The sequence below is a fragment of the Microcebus murinus genome, chromosome 10 (assembly GCF_040939455.1).
Source record: "Microcebus murinus isolate Inina chromosome 10, M.murinus_Inina_mat1.0, whole genome shotgun sequence".
Classification (NCBI taxonomy): Eukaryota; Metazoa; Chordata; class Mammalia; order Primates; family Cheirogaleidae; genus Microcebus; species Microcebus murinus.
The window spans coordinates 14,516,555-14,531,442 of record NC_134113.1 but is presented as its reverse complement, the minus strand read 5'-3'; the positions used below and the strand labels follow the sequence as shown (position 1 = coordinate 14,531,442).

Genomic DNA, 14,888 nt, shown 5'->3' with positions numbered 1-14,888 from the left:
TGCAAACCTCGAGGCCGGCTCCTCCCGCTGGGACTGGGCCCAGAGACTCCCGCTCCCTCGTGCGGTCCCTCCAGCCTCCAGTCGCTGGACCTCCTCTGCTCTCTGCTTTGGGGAGCCGCTCTCCGCCCCCTCCTTTCCCACCCCGGCCCCCTCCCGGGCTCGGGGCAGGCCTCCTCTGCCTTGGCCGAGGTCAAGGCTGTCCACCAAGCCGGAAACAGTGAAGGTGGGGGCTCCTCGATCAGGACAAAAAAGTGACACAGGCTGGAGCTGGCCCAGGGTTCAGAGGGAAGAGCAGAGAGGAAAGGCCTGTTCTCGGGGCCCTGGCAGAACGTACTCGGGGGCAAAGCTCATTCCCCAGGGAGCTGGGCTGTTCTCAGAGGAAGCAGAGTGCTCCAGCGGGGAGGCGGCCTGAGGGCCGTAGCTGCCCCTTCTGCTCTTTTAACAGATGGGGCAACTGAGGCCCAGAGATGGGAAGGGACTTGCCCAAGGTCACACAGGCCAACGATGCACGGGATTGCTCGGGTACGAGCAGCTATGGGAGGTCTTAAAGGGGTGTCTTTCAGGCCTTAGCAGATCAGCGAAATGGCTGGGTTGGTCACCTGGCCTCTCCTCCTCCTCTGTAGGAATCTAGCCACCCTCACCTGTACCACCCCTGTCACTCACTGTCTTGTCTCCTGTTTTCCTGAGCTCTGCACTCACCAGGGTCTCCCTCCCCTCCAGGTCCTTATGCATATCCTTCCCTCTGCTCACTCTTTACCTGGCTAACTCCTTCTCACCTGGCAGGGACACCTAGCCAGCCCTTCCTCCAGGAAGCCCTCTCTGACTGCATGAGCTCTGATGAGCCACCTCGCACCTGTACCCCTGCTGTCCTCAGTCTGGCTGTCCCACTGGACAGCTCATCCCACAGCTCTGTCATCTTCTGTTTACTGTGTCTCTACAACCCGACTGTGAGTCCCCAATTCAGGGAGTGTCCTGTTAAATAGGTATGCCCTCAATAAATACCTGCTGAGTGGAGGAGTTAGACGTCCTTGCCATAAGCCCTTTGCATAATAAGGATATTAATAAGTGCTATATTTTATTGAGCACTTACTATGTGCTAAGCACTGCTCTAAGCACTAGGTGTGGATGATCTGGCATAAATCTCAGAATAGCTCTTTGAGGTAGGGACTATTATTATCCTCATTTGAAGGTCAAAGAAGGGGCAAAGAGTGGCAAGTTCAAGGACACATGGCTAACAATCCATGATGGTTGCATCTCACCAGGTTAATTCTCACAAAGCACTGGGACAGCCCCCTGTGGTAAGAGCTGGAAAGAGGAGACCTGGGCTGCAGGCCTAGGTTCAGCCATGGACTTGCCGTGTGATCTTGGGCGAGTTTCTCTTCCTCTATGGGCCTATTGTCTTCTTAACTGTGAACTGCCGGGTTTGGGCAGCTGCGAAGACCCTGCCAGCTGGGCCTTTTAGGGGTCTGTGATCTAAAGCACCCACTATAGTTGGGAGGCCGAAAAGCAAACTCAAGGATGTGAACACAGATTCTAGCAGGGACCTGAGAATGTCCTTGAATTGAGCTTCCTGTGGGCTGCACCTGGGCTGGGACACCCGGGGACCCCAGCGCTCAGCACACGGACGGTCTCTCGGTCAACGCTGGCTGAGTGTTATGGCTGTGGGCTCTCTCGAATGGACATGGGCTTCCTGTACCCTGTCTGTCCTCCCTCCCCCTGCCCCTGACACCCTGTTCTCTTCTGGTTTCTGTTTCCTACGTTCCTTGCAGTGGAAAACGGCTGCCACAAGGAACCTGAGGTCAGGGAATTTTGGAATCCCCAGGGCAGACGCAGCCAAAGGAAGCGGACACTCCGGTCTCCCCAGGGAAACATTTTTCCAGTGAGCAAGGTCATTCCCGGGACAGGTTGGAGAGGACAAGCTCACTGGTCTTTCCCCTGGGTATTTCACTGTCAGGATCTTCACAAAACATTTCACACAAACCTTCTGTTCTCACCACAGGGGTGGCTGAAGAAGCCAGTATTTTTAGATCTCTTCCCCCTGTTCTTTCTTTACTGGGGGAAAATACCTTTCATATTCCTGGTAACAAGCTCTGCATCTTCCCTGACCCCACCCCAAACCCCAAAGCAAGGGAAATAACTGCAATGTTTCTGCGAGGAAAAACAAATCTGAAAAGCCATCTTTCTTTCTTTTTTTGGAACATTTTTGAGATGTTGTTTTCTTGTTTTTTTTTGAAGTCCAAGCCCACTACTTTTACTTTTTTTTTTTTTTTTTAATGTGAAAGATCTTTCATCCCCGACTCTCTGAACGTCTGGAGGCAGGAAGCCCGGGCCCACGGCCGCAGATTTTTTTCTTCCTAAGAGTGAAAGTTGAATTCAGAGAGGCAGGAGCTCACGGGGCAGAGGCCGTGCTAATGCGAGGCCAGGGGTCCTTCAGTTCTTGAGCACCTGCCACCTCTCTGCAGCAGAAGCTCTAAGAGGTAGGGTGGGTCCCTGCTGTGCTGTGCTCACCCAGCTTGGGGACTGGCGCCCCGAGTCGTGGCTCAATGGATAGATGAATGGGTGCTTGCATGCCAAAGCTGGGTTTGTGTCTGGGGGTCCTGTGAGGAGATGGGGGGGCAGGAGGGCCAGGTGGGGTCTCAGGAGCTGCAGGCCCCCAGCGGGAGGGTCCTTGCCCCACCCCTGGGCTAGAGCTCCCAGGATGTCCCCAGGCAGGTGGGGGACGGGCTCCCCCAGGCAGCAACTATCCCCGGGCCCTTCAACGCCTCCTACGAGAGGGGCTGCTTGGGGAATGTCGGGGAGCGCAGCCGCCTCGAAAGCGATTCCTGGATGTGAGAGAAGAGCTGTTTGCCAGCGTAGGACGGATCTGCTGATACGGACGCGACTCACCCGCGGGAGCTCCCGGCTTTTCTGGGGAGGGTGGAGGCACGGTCCATGCTGGACTGCCTCAGCTCACCTCCAAGAAGCCACCTGGGCAGGGCTGTGAGTGCCCTCCTGGCGTGGCCGGGCGCCCTCTCATTGAGTCACCTGGTGCTGCTCGGAGGTGGGTCCCCGGGGAGAGGGGTGGACACGAGGGCCTGGAGGACGGGCTGGCTCCTGTGGTCACCCGGCCATGTGCTTCCCATTAGCCGCCCACAGCCCGGGGAGGCGGCCGCCGCAGGGCTCTCCCTCACGTGTCTTGGCCTGTGTCAGCGCTGTCCCGCCACTGTGGCTGAGGAGGAGGCCACGGGGACAGAGCTGAGCGGGCACTGGGGGTGTGTGGGGCTGTCGAGGTGGGGAGGGGATGGGGGCCTCTGAGGCCAGACGGGGGCTTTCAGGGAAAGCGGTGAAGGACCATGGGGTGTGGGGGCAGGGAGGGGAGGTGAGGAGGGTCCTGGGACCACGAGGGACATGGGGGAGTCACAGAGGGGAGAGGGGCTTATGGGCCTGGGAGAGGCATGGCCTGCGGGAAGGTCTGGAGAGAGGTTCCGGACACACAGCTCCTCTGCCAGCCTGCCCCTCACAGTTACATTACTATTTCCCTCCACCTTTCCCTCTGGTCACACCTGTGTCCCCTCAGCACCGTGCCTTTGTTTATCATGCATCTTCCCCGCCAGCCTGTGAACCCCATGTCTGTCGTGTCCAGGCTGCACCCCCAGAGCCACGCCCATGCCTGCCCATGGAGCCCCTAAGTTCATGTTTGTTGAGTGAACAAGTGATGGAGTCTCTGCACGGTGACCAGGGAGATGTGCCCATTTTACGTACTTGGACATTGAGGAAACGGAAGAGGCCCAAGGGGACAGAATCCTGCTGACCCCTGGCCAGATGCTCTTCCCCTACCCTCAGGCCTGCAGGTTGGGGAAAGTTGGTAAACCCTATGCCCTGAGCTCTCGCCACCGGGCAGGAAGATTTCCAGACAGCCTGGGGATGGGGGAGATGAGGAGGCCGTGGGGAGGGGCCTCCGGGAGCTGCCCACTGAGGCTGCATGTGCCCAGGCCGGAAGCCAGGACCTAGCTGACCACGCTGGGGCCCGTGCCTGCATTCCGTCCCTCCCCCACGCCTGCCGGCCGTGCCAGGCCAGGGGACCTGCTGGGGCTCCCCTCACCTCAATGATGTAATCTCTGCCGTCCTTGCTGTGGACGGCCTTGACGGCACAGATGTCCAGGCCGCCGAACATTTCCGAGCAGCTGTCTACCCACAGCCTGTACCTGCAGGACAGACAGACAGACAGACAACAGTGAGCGTGGGCAGAGGGAGCCGGGAAGGGGGCACAGAGGAGGGAGGGGGAGACACACACAGAAAACAGGCAGGGAGAGACAGCGACACACACACACCCAGACAGAGATGGAGAGAGAGACAGAGATGTGGCAAGAGAGACAGAGGGAGACAGAGAGGCAGTGGGAGGGAGGGAGGCAGGGACATAGATGGACGGTGGCAGAGAGGCACAGAGAAGGAACAGGAGGGAGCTGGACAGAGGAGAGAGGAAGGAGGAAGGAATGGGACCCCCTGCTCCCAGGACCCTGCTGGCTCCACAGCTGTGGGGAGCCATCGGAGCCATCCTGGACACCCAGCTGCCCCTGCGGCCCTTTCCCTTGGGAAAGCTGCTTGCAGGGCTCCAGAAACCCCTCCCAGGCTGTCCCCCGGTCCCAGAGCCCCGCCAGACCAGAGCTGGTGGGGGACAAAGGGCGCATTCTCCCCAAGCCCTGGGCGGCAGGCAGGGGAGCCTGGCAGGCTGCTCCCGCCTGGCCCCAGGGCCTGGCCTTCTGGACCTGCTGCTTTTGTTCCCTTTCCAGCCACTCCAGGGCTGCAAGGCCAGTTTGCTTTGCTGGGGACAGATCTCAAGGCTGGACTTTGACCCTGCAACAAGGGGGTGGTTGTATCTGGAGAAATCTTCCCGGCTTGCACTTGGCTTCTCCTGTGGGCTGGATTTGGGAGTCACAGGGGACTTTGTGTCAGTGTTCTTGCTTCTTCCCCCACTCTCCAGGGTCACACGAGGCACTCGGGCTCTCAGATCTCTTTGTGTCTCTGAGCGATAAGGCCTGGGATGAGGAGGGATCACGGCTGAAGTGCTCTTAGAACGCTCTCGTCTTACCCACCAATGCCCACTGCGGCCCAGAGAGGGAGAGCAGCTTGCCCACGGCACACAGCAAGGCAGCTGTAGAGCCAGGATTACCCGATCTCCCGGCTCCTCGTCCATGGTCTCATCCAGCTGTAGTGAGGAGCACGTGAGATCACAGACGTAAATGGAAGGATGAAACTCGCACCCACTGAGCGCCTACTATGTGCCGGGGGATTGGCTCTTCATTCTTTCTGATCCCACCACAACGCTTATCAGGAAAGTTTTAACCCATTTCACCGATGAAGAAACAGAGACTCAGTGAGATTAATAAACAACCGTGCGGCTTCTAAACCAGGATCCTGTCTGATTCTAGAATCTCAACAGAACCCCCTTCCTCTCATGCTGAGTGCATCCCACCCGTCTCTCCTCACTCAGCACGGGAGACCAGGACCTGAATTCTTGCTGTTAATTCCTCAGTAATTTTGGGGAGCCTCTCCCTCTTGCAGACTCAGTTTCCCTATCTGTAAAATGGGAAGGCCTAGATCTGATCCTGGTTGTACATCAGAATCACCAGGAAGGTTAAACAAACACACAGATAAATAGCCAGATTTGGGGGCTCCACTCATGTTAGAATAATTTCTGCCATTTTTTTAAAGCGTCCCATGTGGTTCTGATGTGCAGCCACATGTGGGGACAACCTTTGGTCCTTGGAACTGTAAGAGTCCTCTGGATTCTCTGATGGACCAAGGTTGCCGTATTCGGCACCCAGGGCTGATCTGTGGGGCAGCGTGTGCTCAGGGACGGCTGTGCCCTGACACGTTCATAAATCAGGTTTCTTCTCAATGGAAGGTGGAAGTCTGGGCCCAGGCCCAGAAGCAATTGGTTTTGGGAAGCTATTTTTAAATGATGAACTTCAGGGTCACCTGCTGGCTGTACCCCATGGGGCACAGGCACCCCAAATCCAGGAACGGGCCACAGTGTGGGAAAGGCTGGAGGAAGTGGGGTCCTGCTCCCTGCAGCCAAGGGGGACTAGCGCCAACTAAGCCACATCATTGGTTCTGACCAGAAGTCAGGCTACCTGGCAGGCAGGTGAGCCAGGTGGAGGGAGAGGTCTGCTTATGGGTCCCCATATGGACTTTGACCCTGTGGGGATGGGACCGAGGAGCTCTGTCCAGGCCCTGGAGTCCTGGCCATGGCTGCAAAAAAGGAAAGTGAAATCCAGGCCCGAGCAGACTCACTCCCTGGCAGGTTCCTGCAGGGACGGCCCATGTAGCCCGGGACTGAGCAGAGCAAGAGAGACAGTGGCGCTGGGGACATCTGTGAGCAGCTCACATTCGGGAAAGGTCATGGAAAGAGGGCCATGACTGTCCCACAAATGTCCCTGGGGGAAGGGTGTGACCAACTCAGGCCATAGGATTCAGGTGTGCCAGGTCGAGAGCACCACCTCCATGACACTGCCTAGCACAGGTGGGTTCCCAGGGTGACGGTAGCTGCTGCCCCTGGAGTCGACAGGAAGGGAAGGTGCTCCTCCCTGCCTCGGGCTGGGGCTGGAGAAGCTACTGCACCTCCGTCCCTCATTCAGTCCCCACAACTGCACTCCGACTTGGGTGACACTGCCGTCATCATGCATGCAGAAGTTCCCGTCTGCTAATTGACGTACCAAGGTCACACTGAGTGCGGGCTGCTGCAGGGGGCGGTCCCACTCCAATCCGCAGGGTGGAGACCTGACACAGGCCTAGCCAACCACAGCACTGCGGCTTCCTGGGCCATAGTGATTGGTTGGAGGATTGGTCAGGTGACCTAAGCCAGGCCAATCAGCAAGTACGGCTCGATTCCAGGCTTTGGTTGAAATGCTTGGGAAAGAGACATCTTCCTTTTGCTGGTGCTGTGAGAATGGAAGCCCGGAGCCTCTACGGGCCACCATTTCAGACATCCTCCTCCAATGACACCAACATAGAAAAAGGCTGAACCAGGGTGGGTAGAGAAGGAGTCCTAAAGCCCTACCTGCCCCTGTACCTCTGGAGTTTTCAGTGACACGAGCCAGTAAATCCCCCTTTTTGCACAAACCAGTTTGATGTGTGTTGTGACACTTGCAAAGGATACCGAGTTCTTAGAGAAAAGAAGGGAATCTTTTCATCCTTTAGTGCTCAGTACAACACGGCGTGCAGTAGGTACTCAATAAATGTTTGCTGAACAGAGCTTTCTGGCCCCAAAGCCCTCGCTCCGTCCACCATTATTGCATGTATGCAGGCAGAGGGCCCTGGCGCGCAGGCAAGAAGGCACGTGTGTGGCTGGCCCTGACACCAGGCGACTCAGCCTTTTGACAAGGGAGCTGGCACACAGCAGTGGCTAAAGGGGGAGAGACCCGAGGGACCTGCAACCAGAGTGCACCCCCGCAACACGCGTGATTCCTGGGAAGTCAGCCTCTCCCTGTTGGTGCCGAGAGAGGCGAGTCTGAGGGAGGAGCGGGCTCTCCAGCATCCTGCTTCCCTAACGAGGACGCTTGGTGGCAGCTGTCGGAGCACGGAGACTGGCCAGGGCTCCCTGCTCTCTTCGAAGCAGCCAGGCAGGGCCGGAAAGACCGCTGGACTTGGAGTCGAGACATCAGGGTGATAGACTTAGCTCTGGCATTAACCAGCTCTGTGACCCTAGACAAGTCACTTCCCCTCTCTGAACTTTCTTCTCCCATCTGTAAAATGGGATTATTTTAATACCTACCCTGTAGATTGTCGTGGGCAGTAAAGGCAATCATGCCTGGAAAAGTGCTCTGTGAGTGGGGAGGCATTGGACACAGGGTGAGGCGGCCTTTTTTGCAGGGCTCTTTGTTGCTTTCCTCCCTCAGCTCCCACCATGGCGAGTGCCCCTCCCTACACCTCCTTTGTCTCTTACCTCTCTGTCATGGCCACCTGCTCCAGCATGGCAGATCCTGTGTTGGCCTTCCAGTTGCCAGAGATGGAGGTTCTCCTGTATCAGAACAAATAATACACTGAGGGCATTAAAGGCTTCTGTCACTGATCTGTGTTCCTTCTTTGCGTTGGCTGTTAGGAGGCTCCGATTCAAATATCTGCCTCACATTATGGCATGTATTCTTAGGCACATGCATTGACCTCAGCTATATTTTCCTGTTTATTTCCCTTCATGCTGATTATCTTATTCATTTTTTTGGACCTTATGTATTGTTTTCTAAGCCATCTTTGAAATTTAAATATTAAATTGAAAAAAATGCCAATATTATTAGGTGAAATCCCCCAAACCTTGGCCTCCTGTTTTTGAGAACTAGGGCGGCATAGCCCTCAGTGGTTCTGGAATTTTTAAGGCCCCCAAATGTAGGAAAAAAATGATCCTTAGAGAGAAGTGGCTACTTTTCCATGGTGAAGAACGAGAAGGCCTTCTGGCATCTTCCTGCCTGACCACTCTTCTCTGTTCCCTTGCCTTCTCTGCTCCAGCAACAATGACCTCCCTTCTAGAGCTTTACTGCCCATGGCTCTTTCCCTGTCGTGGCCTCCACGTGCATCCTTCCCTTTGCCCCACACAGCCTTTGCCTCCCCCGTTGCCTCCCTAAGTCCTACTCACCCTTCAGGTTTCACCTGCCGTGTGACTCCCCGACAGCCCACCTTCCCAACAGGAGGGGACGCCTGCACTACACCTGGCGGAGAAGGTCAGTAGTGTGATGCTTCTCAGCTGTAAGGACTTCCTCAGTGTCCGCCCTTCCCCGATGACGGGAAACTCGGGGTAGGGCCATGTCTGACTCGTCCCCTGTACACCCAGTGTCCAGTGGGACCCGGCATGTAATGGGTGCCCAGCCTCTACCCCCTGGGTGGGGGCTGTGTATGTCGGGGGAAAGTCCAGCAAACTGTCCCCAGTGGCATATCTGGACTTGGCAAAGACTGAATGAGTTTAAACAAAGTGATGGAGGCAAAGCTATTTGTCTTAAGGTCAAGGGCAGGTATGTGGTTGAGGTCAAAGGGTGAACTGGGGAGAGAAACTGACCCAAAAATATGTCCTTCTAAAAGAGAAAATCAAATGTCTAAATGCTGAGAATTTAGCATTTATGGCCATTCAGAGCCATAATGACTAAGGGGTGCAGCGCCACTGATAAGCTCTATGTCGGTGCAGTCTAGTTCGGTTCAGCTCAACTCAATTCAATTCGATTTGGCAAATTTTCACAGGGCCAGCCTAGGTCCTGGGTACTGGACTAGTCCCAGCGTGCAGAGATGACCCCCTGCTCAGGCTGCTCACCACCCAGAAGGGCGGACTAGGCTAAGACCAGGCTGCAGGCATGGTAGGGCTAGCAGCAGACATGAGGAGTGATGAGCTCTGGGAAGCAAAGGAGTAACCGGAGTCATGTAATGTGACCCCAGAAGGAAGCCACTGAGACGTGGCTTGGAGGACAGTAGGATGCGGTATAGTGGGTTCTGTATTGTGGCGAGAGAAGGTAAGAGCTGACTTGAGTCCGACAGATGTGAGTTTGAATCTTGGTCCCAGTATTTTTTAGCTATGTACCCATGGGCAATGTCTCTAAGTCTATTTCCTCACTGGTAAATGGGAATAGTCATAGTACCATCCTTACAGGGTATCGTGTGGATTAAAGTAAATATTCCTGTAAATCTCTGAGCAGTCAGTGCTACTGTTGTTTGCAGTAAGTAGAGGCAAGGAAAGAAAGTGTTCCAAGAGCAGAAGCAGCAGGAGCACAAACCACATTGCCTTCCTTCCAAGGGAATCATGAGAGTGAGAGCTGATATTTAATGAGTGCTGTCTATGTCCGAGACATGGGTCTGAGGACTTTGTAAGTGTTAGCTGATTCTAGCCTCACAATGAGACAGGCATTATTGTTATTATTATAATCCCCACTCAGTGGCAGGAGCCACTCAACCATGTCTTACAAACTCCACGCTCTTAAACATGACTGTCCATGGCAGAGCCATTGAGCCCATCACATGTGTGGGGAAGTGGGTCCCTTGTTCCATGAGTAATGGAGCCACTGGACTGTTGGATGGAATGTAGACTGTGACAAAAGTATCTACCTGTATTACAAGTTGTCTTTGGACTGCCATAACAAAATTCCATAGACTAGGGGGCTTAAACACAACAGAAATTTATTTGTCACAGTTCTGGAGGCTGGGAAGTCCAAGATCAAGGTTCTGGCAGATTTGGTGTCTGTTGAGAGCCTACTTTCTGGTTCATAGATGGTGCCTTCTTGCTGCGTCCTCACATGGTGGAAGGGACAAGGGAGCTCTCTGGGGCCTCTTTTATGAAAGCATGAATCCCATTCATGGGGACTCTACCCTCATGCTCTAATCACCCCCCAAAGGCCCTACCTGCTAATACCATCATCTTGAGGGTTAGGATTTCAATATATGCATTTCTGGGGGACACAAACATTCAGGCCATAGCACAAGGGTGGGGGATGCCCTCATTGAAGTGGGTGGGGGAAAGGTGTTGACCTAACTAACTCTGGACATGAGTGGAGACTGTACAACTAAACACAAAGGAATGGTACAGGAGCAACGTGCTGTAGTTGGTGAAGTTGTTTCCCAGGGCTGCGGTTAACAGTTGTGAAACTGTGCACACATACTGAGATGGAACAGGGAAGTTAATGGACGACGGATGGGGGAGCCAGATTTTCCTCTGTTGGAGTGGGAGGTTGTAGATTAGCAACCAGGGAAGGTGGGAATGAACACGTGCTACTGCATGAAGTCAGAGACATCAGTATGAGTCTGTTTAACTTCATATAGAAATGGATGGATATATGTACAGAAATAATTATGGGTATGTGTGTGCACATGGGTAAGGATATGCACACGTATTTCTTTGATGTGTCTGCCAGGACCCAGTAAGAATGACACCCCAGTGGCAGCAAGCACAAAGTCCTGAGTGCAGGGCAGGGAGGAGGTTGAGTGTCGGGGACATTCTACTGTGAGGTCAGACACAAAACCCCTCCCTTGGATGCGGGCCAACCCCGGGTCCAAGAAACTCCGTAACTAATGACAAGCTGGAGCTGTCAGGCCAGAGAGCTCAGCATAAAGAATGCAGCAATGAGGTAATCCTCAAGAAAAGAAACTGGGACAAGGTGTGGGCAATGTCAAGTGGGACTTGAACAATGAAGGGAGGAGGGAAATGATATCACGATGGACAGTGGGGGCCTCAGGAACGCACTGGAATGGGCAGGGAGGAGGCGATCTTATCACCACGGGGGCATCTGAGAGTAGTGATGGGTCGGTGGGCTCCTGGGAGGAAGAGGGTGATTGATAAGACGGGCAGAGCTGTCCCTTGAGGACTGGCTCCATCCCTTTCCTGGGAGTATTTCCTTCTAGGTCAACCGCCTGTGCGTCCTGCAGCTTCTCAGGCCAGTGGCAGAGAGTACAGTGGTCGCAACAGAGACTGCATGGCCCATCAAGCCTAAAATGACCATCTGGTCCTTACAGAAAAAGTTTGCTGACCTCTGGCCCAGGCAATATGGGCAGTGCAAAAGGAGCCAGAGGCAGCACACACACGGATGTGCACGGCTGGGATCAGCAAAACTTTATTTACAGAAACAGGTGGCAGCTGGGTTTGGCCTGTGACTGCGGTTTGCCAATCCTGTCCTAGAACACAAGCTGCCCCACACAGAGAGACCTTCCCACTGAGCGGGGTAGCCACGGCAGTCCTCACACGGGGAGCCCCGCGCATGGTCAGTGCTCCCTAAATTCCTGGCGGCCAGGCAACCGGTGGCCCTCTGGGGCCTCATCATGTCAAGTGGGACCAACATCAACAACATTCCAAAGGGAGAGACAGAGAGGCCTTGGAGCAGACGAGACGCCTGCAAACAGCAAGGCCTTCCACCTCTTCCAGAACTCCCACTCGTCCTTGTCACCCAGCCCTGGTGTAATCTGTCCTGTGCTGATCCACCTCTAGGGCGAAGGTGGGCCTTCCTCCCCCTCCCTGCATCCCTTGCGTTCATTCCTTTTCCTTTAGATGCAGCGCCTCTGTTTCCACCCAGCAGTGAGCCTGTCTTCCTAGTGGGACTCTCCACGCCGGTTTTCTGCCCTTCTCGAACCAGTAAGCACGTGGCCAAAGTTGGACTAATCAGCACTGTTTCCTGGAGTCACAATCGCGAGTTAAGCGCTGAAAATGATGAGGGCAGACCCTTTCACCAGTGACGGTGCCATGAGGATCGTTTATTGTTATTTTTGGCTACTCAGATTCCTGGGGCTGCCCTGTACCTGTATCCTAACATTTTTTTTTTTTAATTGACAATTTAGGGTGTGTGTGGGAGAGGTAGTGATTTGTTGTTGTTTTTTTTAAGTTTCTGATCAACCATAGTTTTCTGATAAATTCCCTTTAAAAAACCATTAAATTAATCAGACATGCTTTCTGTTGCTTGCAGCCGGAGAAATCTGATGTAGCTTCCTAACTGGTCTCATTGGCTCCAGAGAAATCCCTCTGCAGCCTACAGCCCCAGAGTCGTCTTTTATAAATTCAGAGCGGATCACGCCACTTCTCTGCTCAGAAGAGAACAGAAGAAACTCCGCACCCTCTCAGCAAGGCATTCAGAGCCCTCCTTGCTTTGTCCCCAGATTTCTCTTCGGGTCTTGACTGCTAAGACATGCGTCCTGTGCACATTTGCAGTTTCCCCAAACATGCAAGCGCCTTTCTTTCTCTGGGGGAAACACCCTGTTTGGGTAGACAGGTATCTGGCCTGGGGCAAGCCGTGACAGAACATCCGAGAAGGCAGTAAGGAGACAGAGAGGGAGACTAATGATGTGCGGAGGGAGCTCACTGCCGTGGGCGGGGGAGAGAGCAGAGAGCAGCTGGACCTGCATCTCCAATCTCCGTCCCTCCCGCCCCTGCCCCAGGGGACTCACATGTAGGCCTTGTAGTTGGATCCGATTTTCTGGATGCGGATGTCGTACTTGGAGTCGATGAAGGCCTCAGTGGTGGCGTAGGTTTTGGCCATGGCCACCACGCTGGTGATGTCCTGGTAGTCGTGCTGGTTTTCCACTTTGATCTGCGTGGGAGGAAGAGGGGGTGAGCGCTCCCCACCCAGCTTCACAGCCTACCCCGTGCCAGGGCTGCGTGCTTCACGTATACAGAGATGGACACTTTTGGGAAGGTCACCTGCTAGCTGCAGAGACAGGGACAGCAGACACATCCCCCCCCTGCACACCGCACAAGGCACGCAAGAGGAAGGGAGCGAGCCCCCTTGGCTAGTGGAGAAGCGATTGCAGACAAGATGCGCTCTGAACGGGGTTTGGAGGAACGGACGGGTTCGCGGCTGGGGCCAGCCCCGGGCGGCTGTCGCAGAGGAGGGCGGCCACACAGAGGCTGGGGCTGGGACCGGGCGGTGGGGCAGGGCGGTGGGGCCGGGCGGTGGGGCCGGGCGGTGGGGCAGGGCGGTGGGGCCGGGCGGTGGGGCAGGGCGGTGGGGCAGGGCGGTGGTGCAGACTGGCTGAGGGCCTCGGGACGGGCCGTCACCAAGCAGATCATGGACGGCCACAACGGCTCTGGGAAGGGGCTGGGATTTTAGCCTGAATGTTCTGGAAAGCCGCTGGAAGAGGGAGAGGAGTTTAAATGAGAAAGTGGCTTAATTTGTGTTTCAGAAGAACCACTCAGGCAGTTGTGTAGAGGATTCAATGGAGGGTGTGGTGTGGGACACGGAGAGGCTGGTTAGAACGGAGAGAGTGTGTGTGTGTGTGTGTGTGTGTGTGTAGTGCGTGGTGTGTTTGCGTGTGTTTAATGTGTATGTTGTGTATGTGGTATATGTTTTGTGTGTTTATGTGGTATGTGTGTGTGGTGTACAGTGTGTGGCGTGTGTGGTATGTACTTGTGTGGTGTGTACGTGTGTAGTGTGTGGTATGTGTGTGGTGTACGGTGTGTGGCGTGTGTGGTACATACTTATGTGGTGTGTATGTGTGTAGTGTGTGGTATGTGTGTGGTGTACAGTGTGTGGCGTGTGTGGTACATGTGTGTGTGGTGTGTATGTGTGTAGTGTGTGGTATATGTGTGTGGTGTATGGTGTGTGGCATGTGTGGTATGTACTTGTGTGGTGTGTATGTGTGTAGCATGTGGTATGTGTGTGGTGTACGGTATATGGCGTGTGTGGTATGTACTTGTGTTGTGTGTATGTGTGTAGCATGTGGTATGTGTGTGGTGTACGGTGTATGGCGTGTGTGGTATGTACGTGTGTGGTGTGTATGTGTGTAGTGTGTGGTATATGTGTGTGTGGTGTACAGTTTGTGGCGTGTGTGGTATGTACGTGTGTGGTGTGTATGTGTGTAGTGTGTGGTATACATGTGGTGTCTTAGCTGTGTGTGACGTGCCGCGCGTGCACGTGTGGTGTGTAGTGTGTGGTGCCCGCGTGTGCGTGTGGGGTGTGTGCGTGTGCAGGTGTGCACTGGAGCTTCGCTAGGCCAAAGGCCTGGGGAGAAAGTCACACTGTTCACCTCTTGGAGGCCAGGGACGGGGGCTGGTGTCCCGGGGTGGGGAGAGGTCGCAGGAGAGCCCCAGGGCCGGGCTCTGGGACAGTGCTCGCAAGATGGGCAGAGGCCTACCCCAGCTGCGTGGGCGGCCCCTGCTCCCTCCCGCTGGCCGTGGGCCCCTGCGGGCTCCCCTGTCACCGACGCCCAGGCCGCAGAGGAGTTCTGACGCTGGCCCAGGGGCGGGCAGGGGCCGGATCCCCTCGGCGGGGCCGGGCTGGTCCGGGTGGAGTTGGTCCTCAGGGCCGCACCCTCCCGGTTCTCATGTCTGGTGACCTCCCTCCCCCCTCTGTCATCTGTCCTTCACGTCTCAGCACTGACGACGCCCTCCCTGCACGAGGGCGCCCACACATTTGTGCCCCCGGCACCCCCGACACCCGGTCCTCACTGTTCTCGGT

At 55.2% G+C, this 14,888-nt stretch overlaps 1 protein-coding gene across 5 annotated transcripts in view; it reads right to left on the bottom strand.

The window, feature by feature from the left end:
- SYN3 (synapsin III) overlaps positions 1 to 14,888 on the bottom strand; it is a 440,909-nt gene that overhangs the window by 13,513 nt on the left and 412,508 nt on the right. For all 5 annotated transcript variants that reach the window (XM_076007058.1, XM_012772789.3, XM_020287867.2 and 2 more), the window contains exons 8-10: positions 12,880 to 13,022; positions 7,925 to 7,999; positions 4,082 to 4,184 (exon numbers count right to left, since the gene is read on the bottom strand). In XM_076007058.1, coding sequence (XP_075863173.1) covers positions 4,082 to 4,184; positions 7,925 to 7,999; positions 12,880 to 13,022 — 321 coding nt within the window. The remainder of the gene's footprint in view (positions 1 to 4,081; positions 4,185 to 7,924; positions 8,000 to 12,879; positions 13,023 to 14,888) is intronic.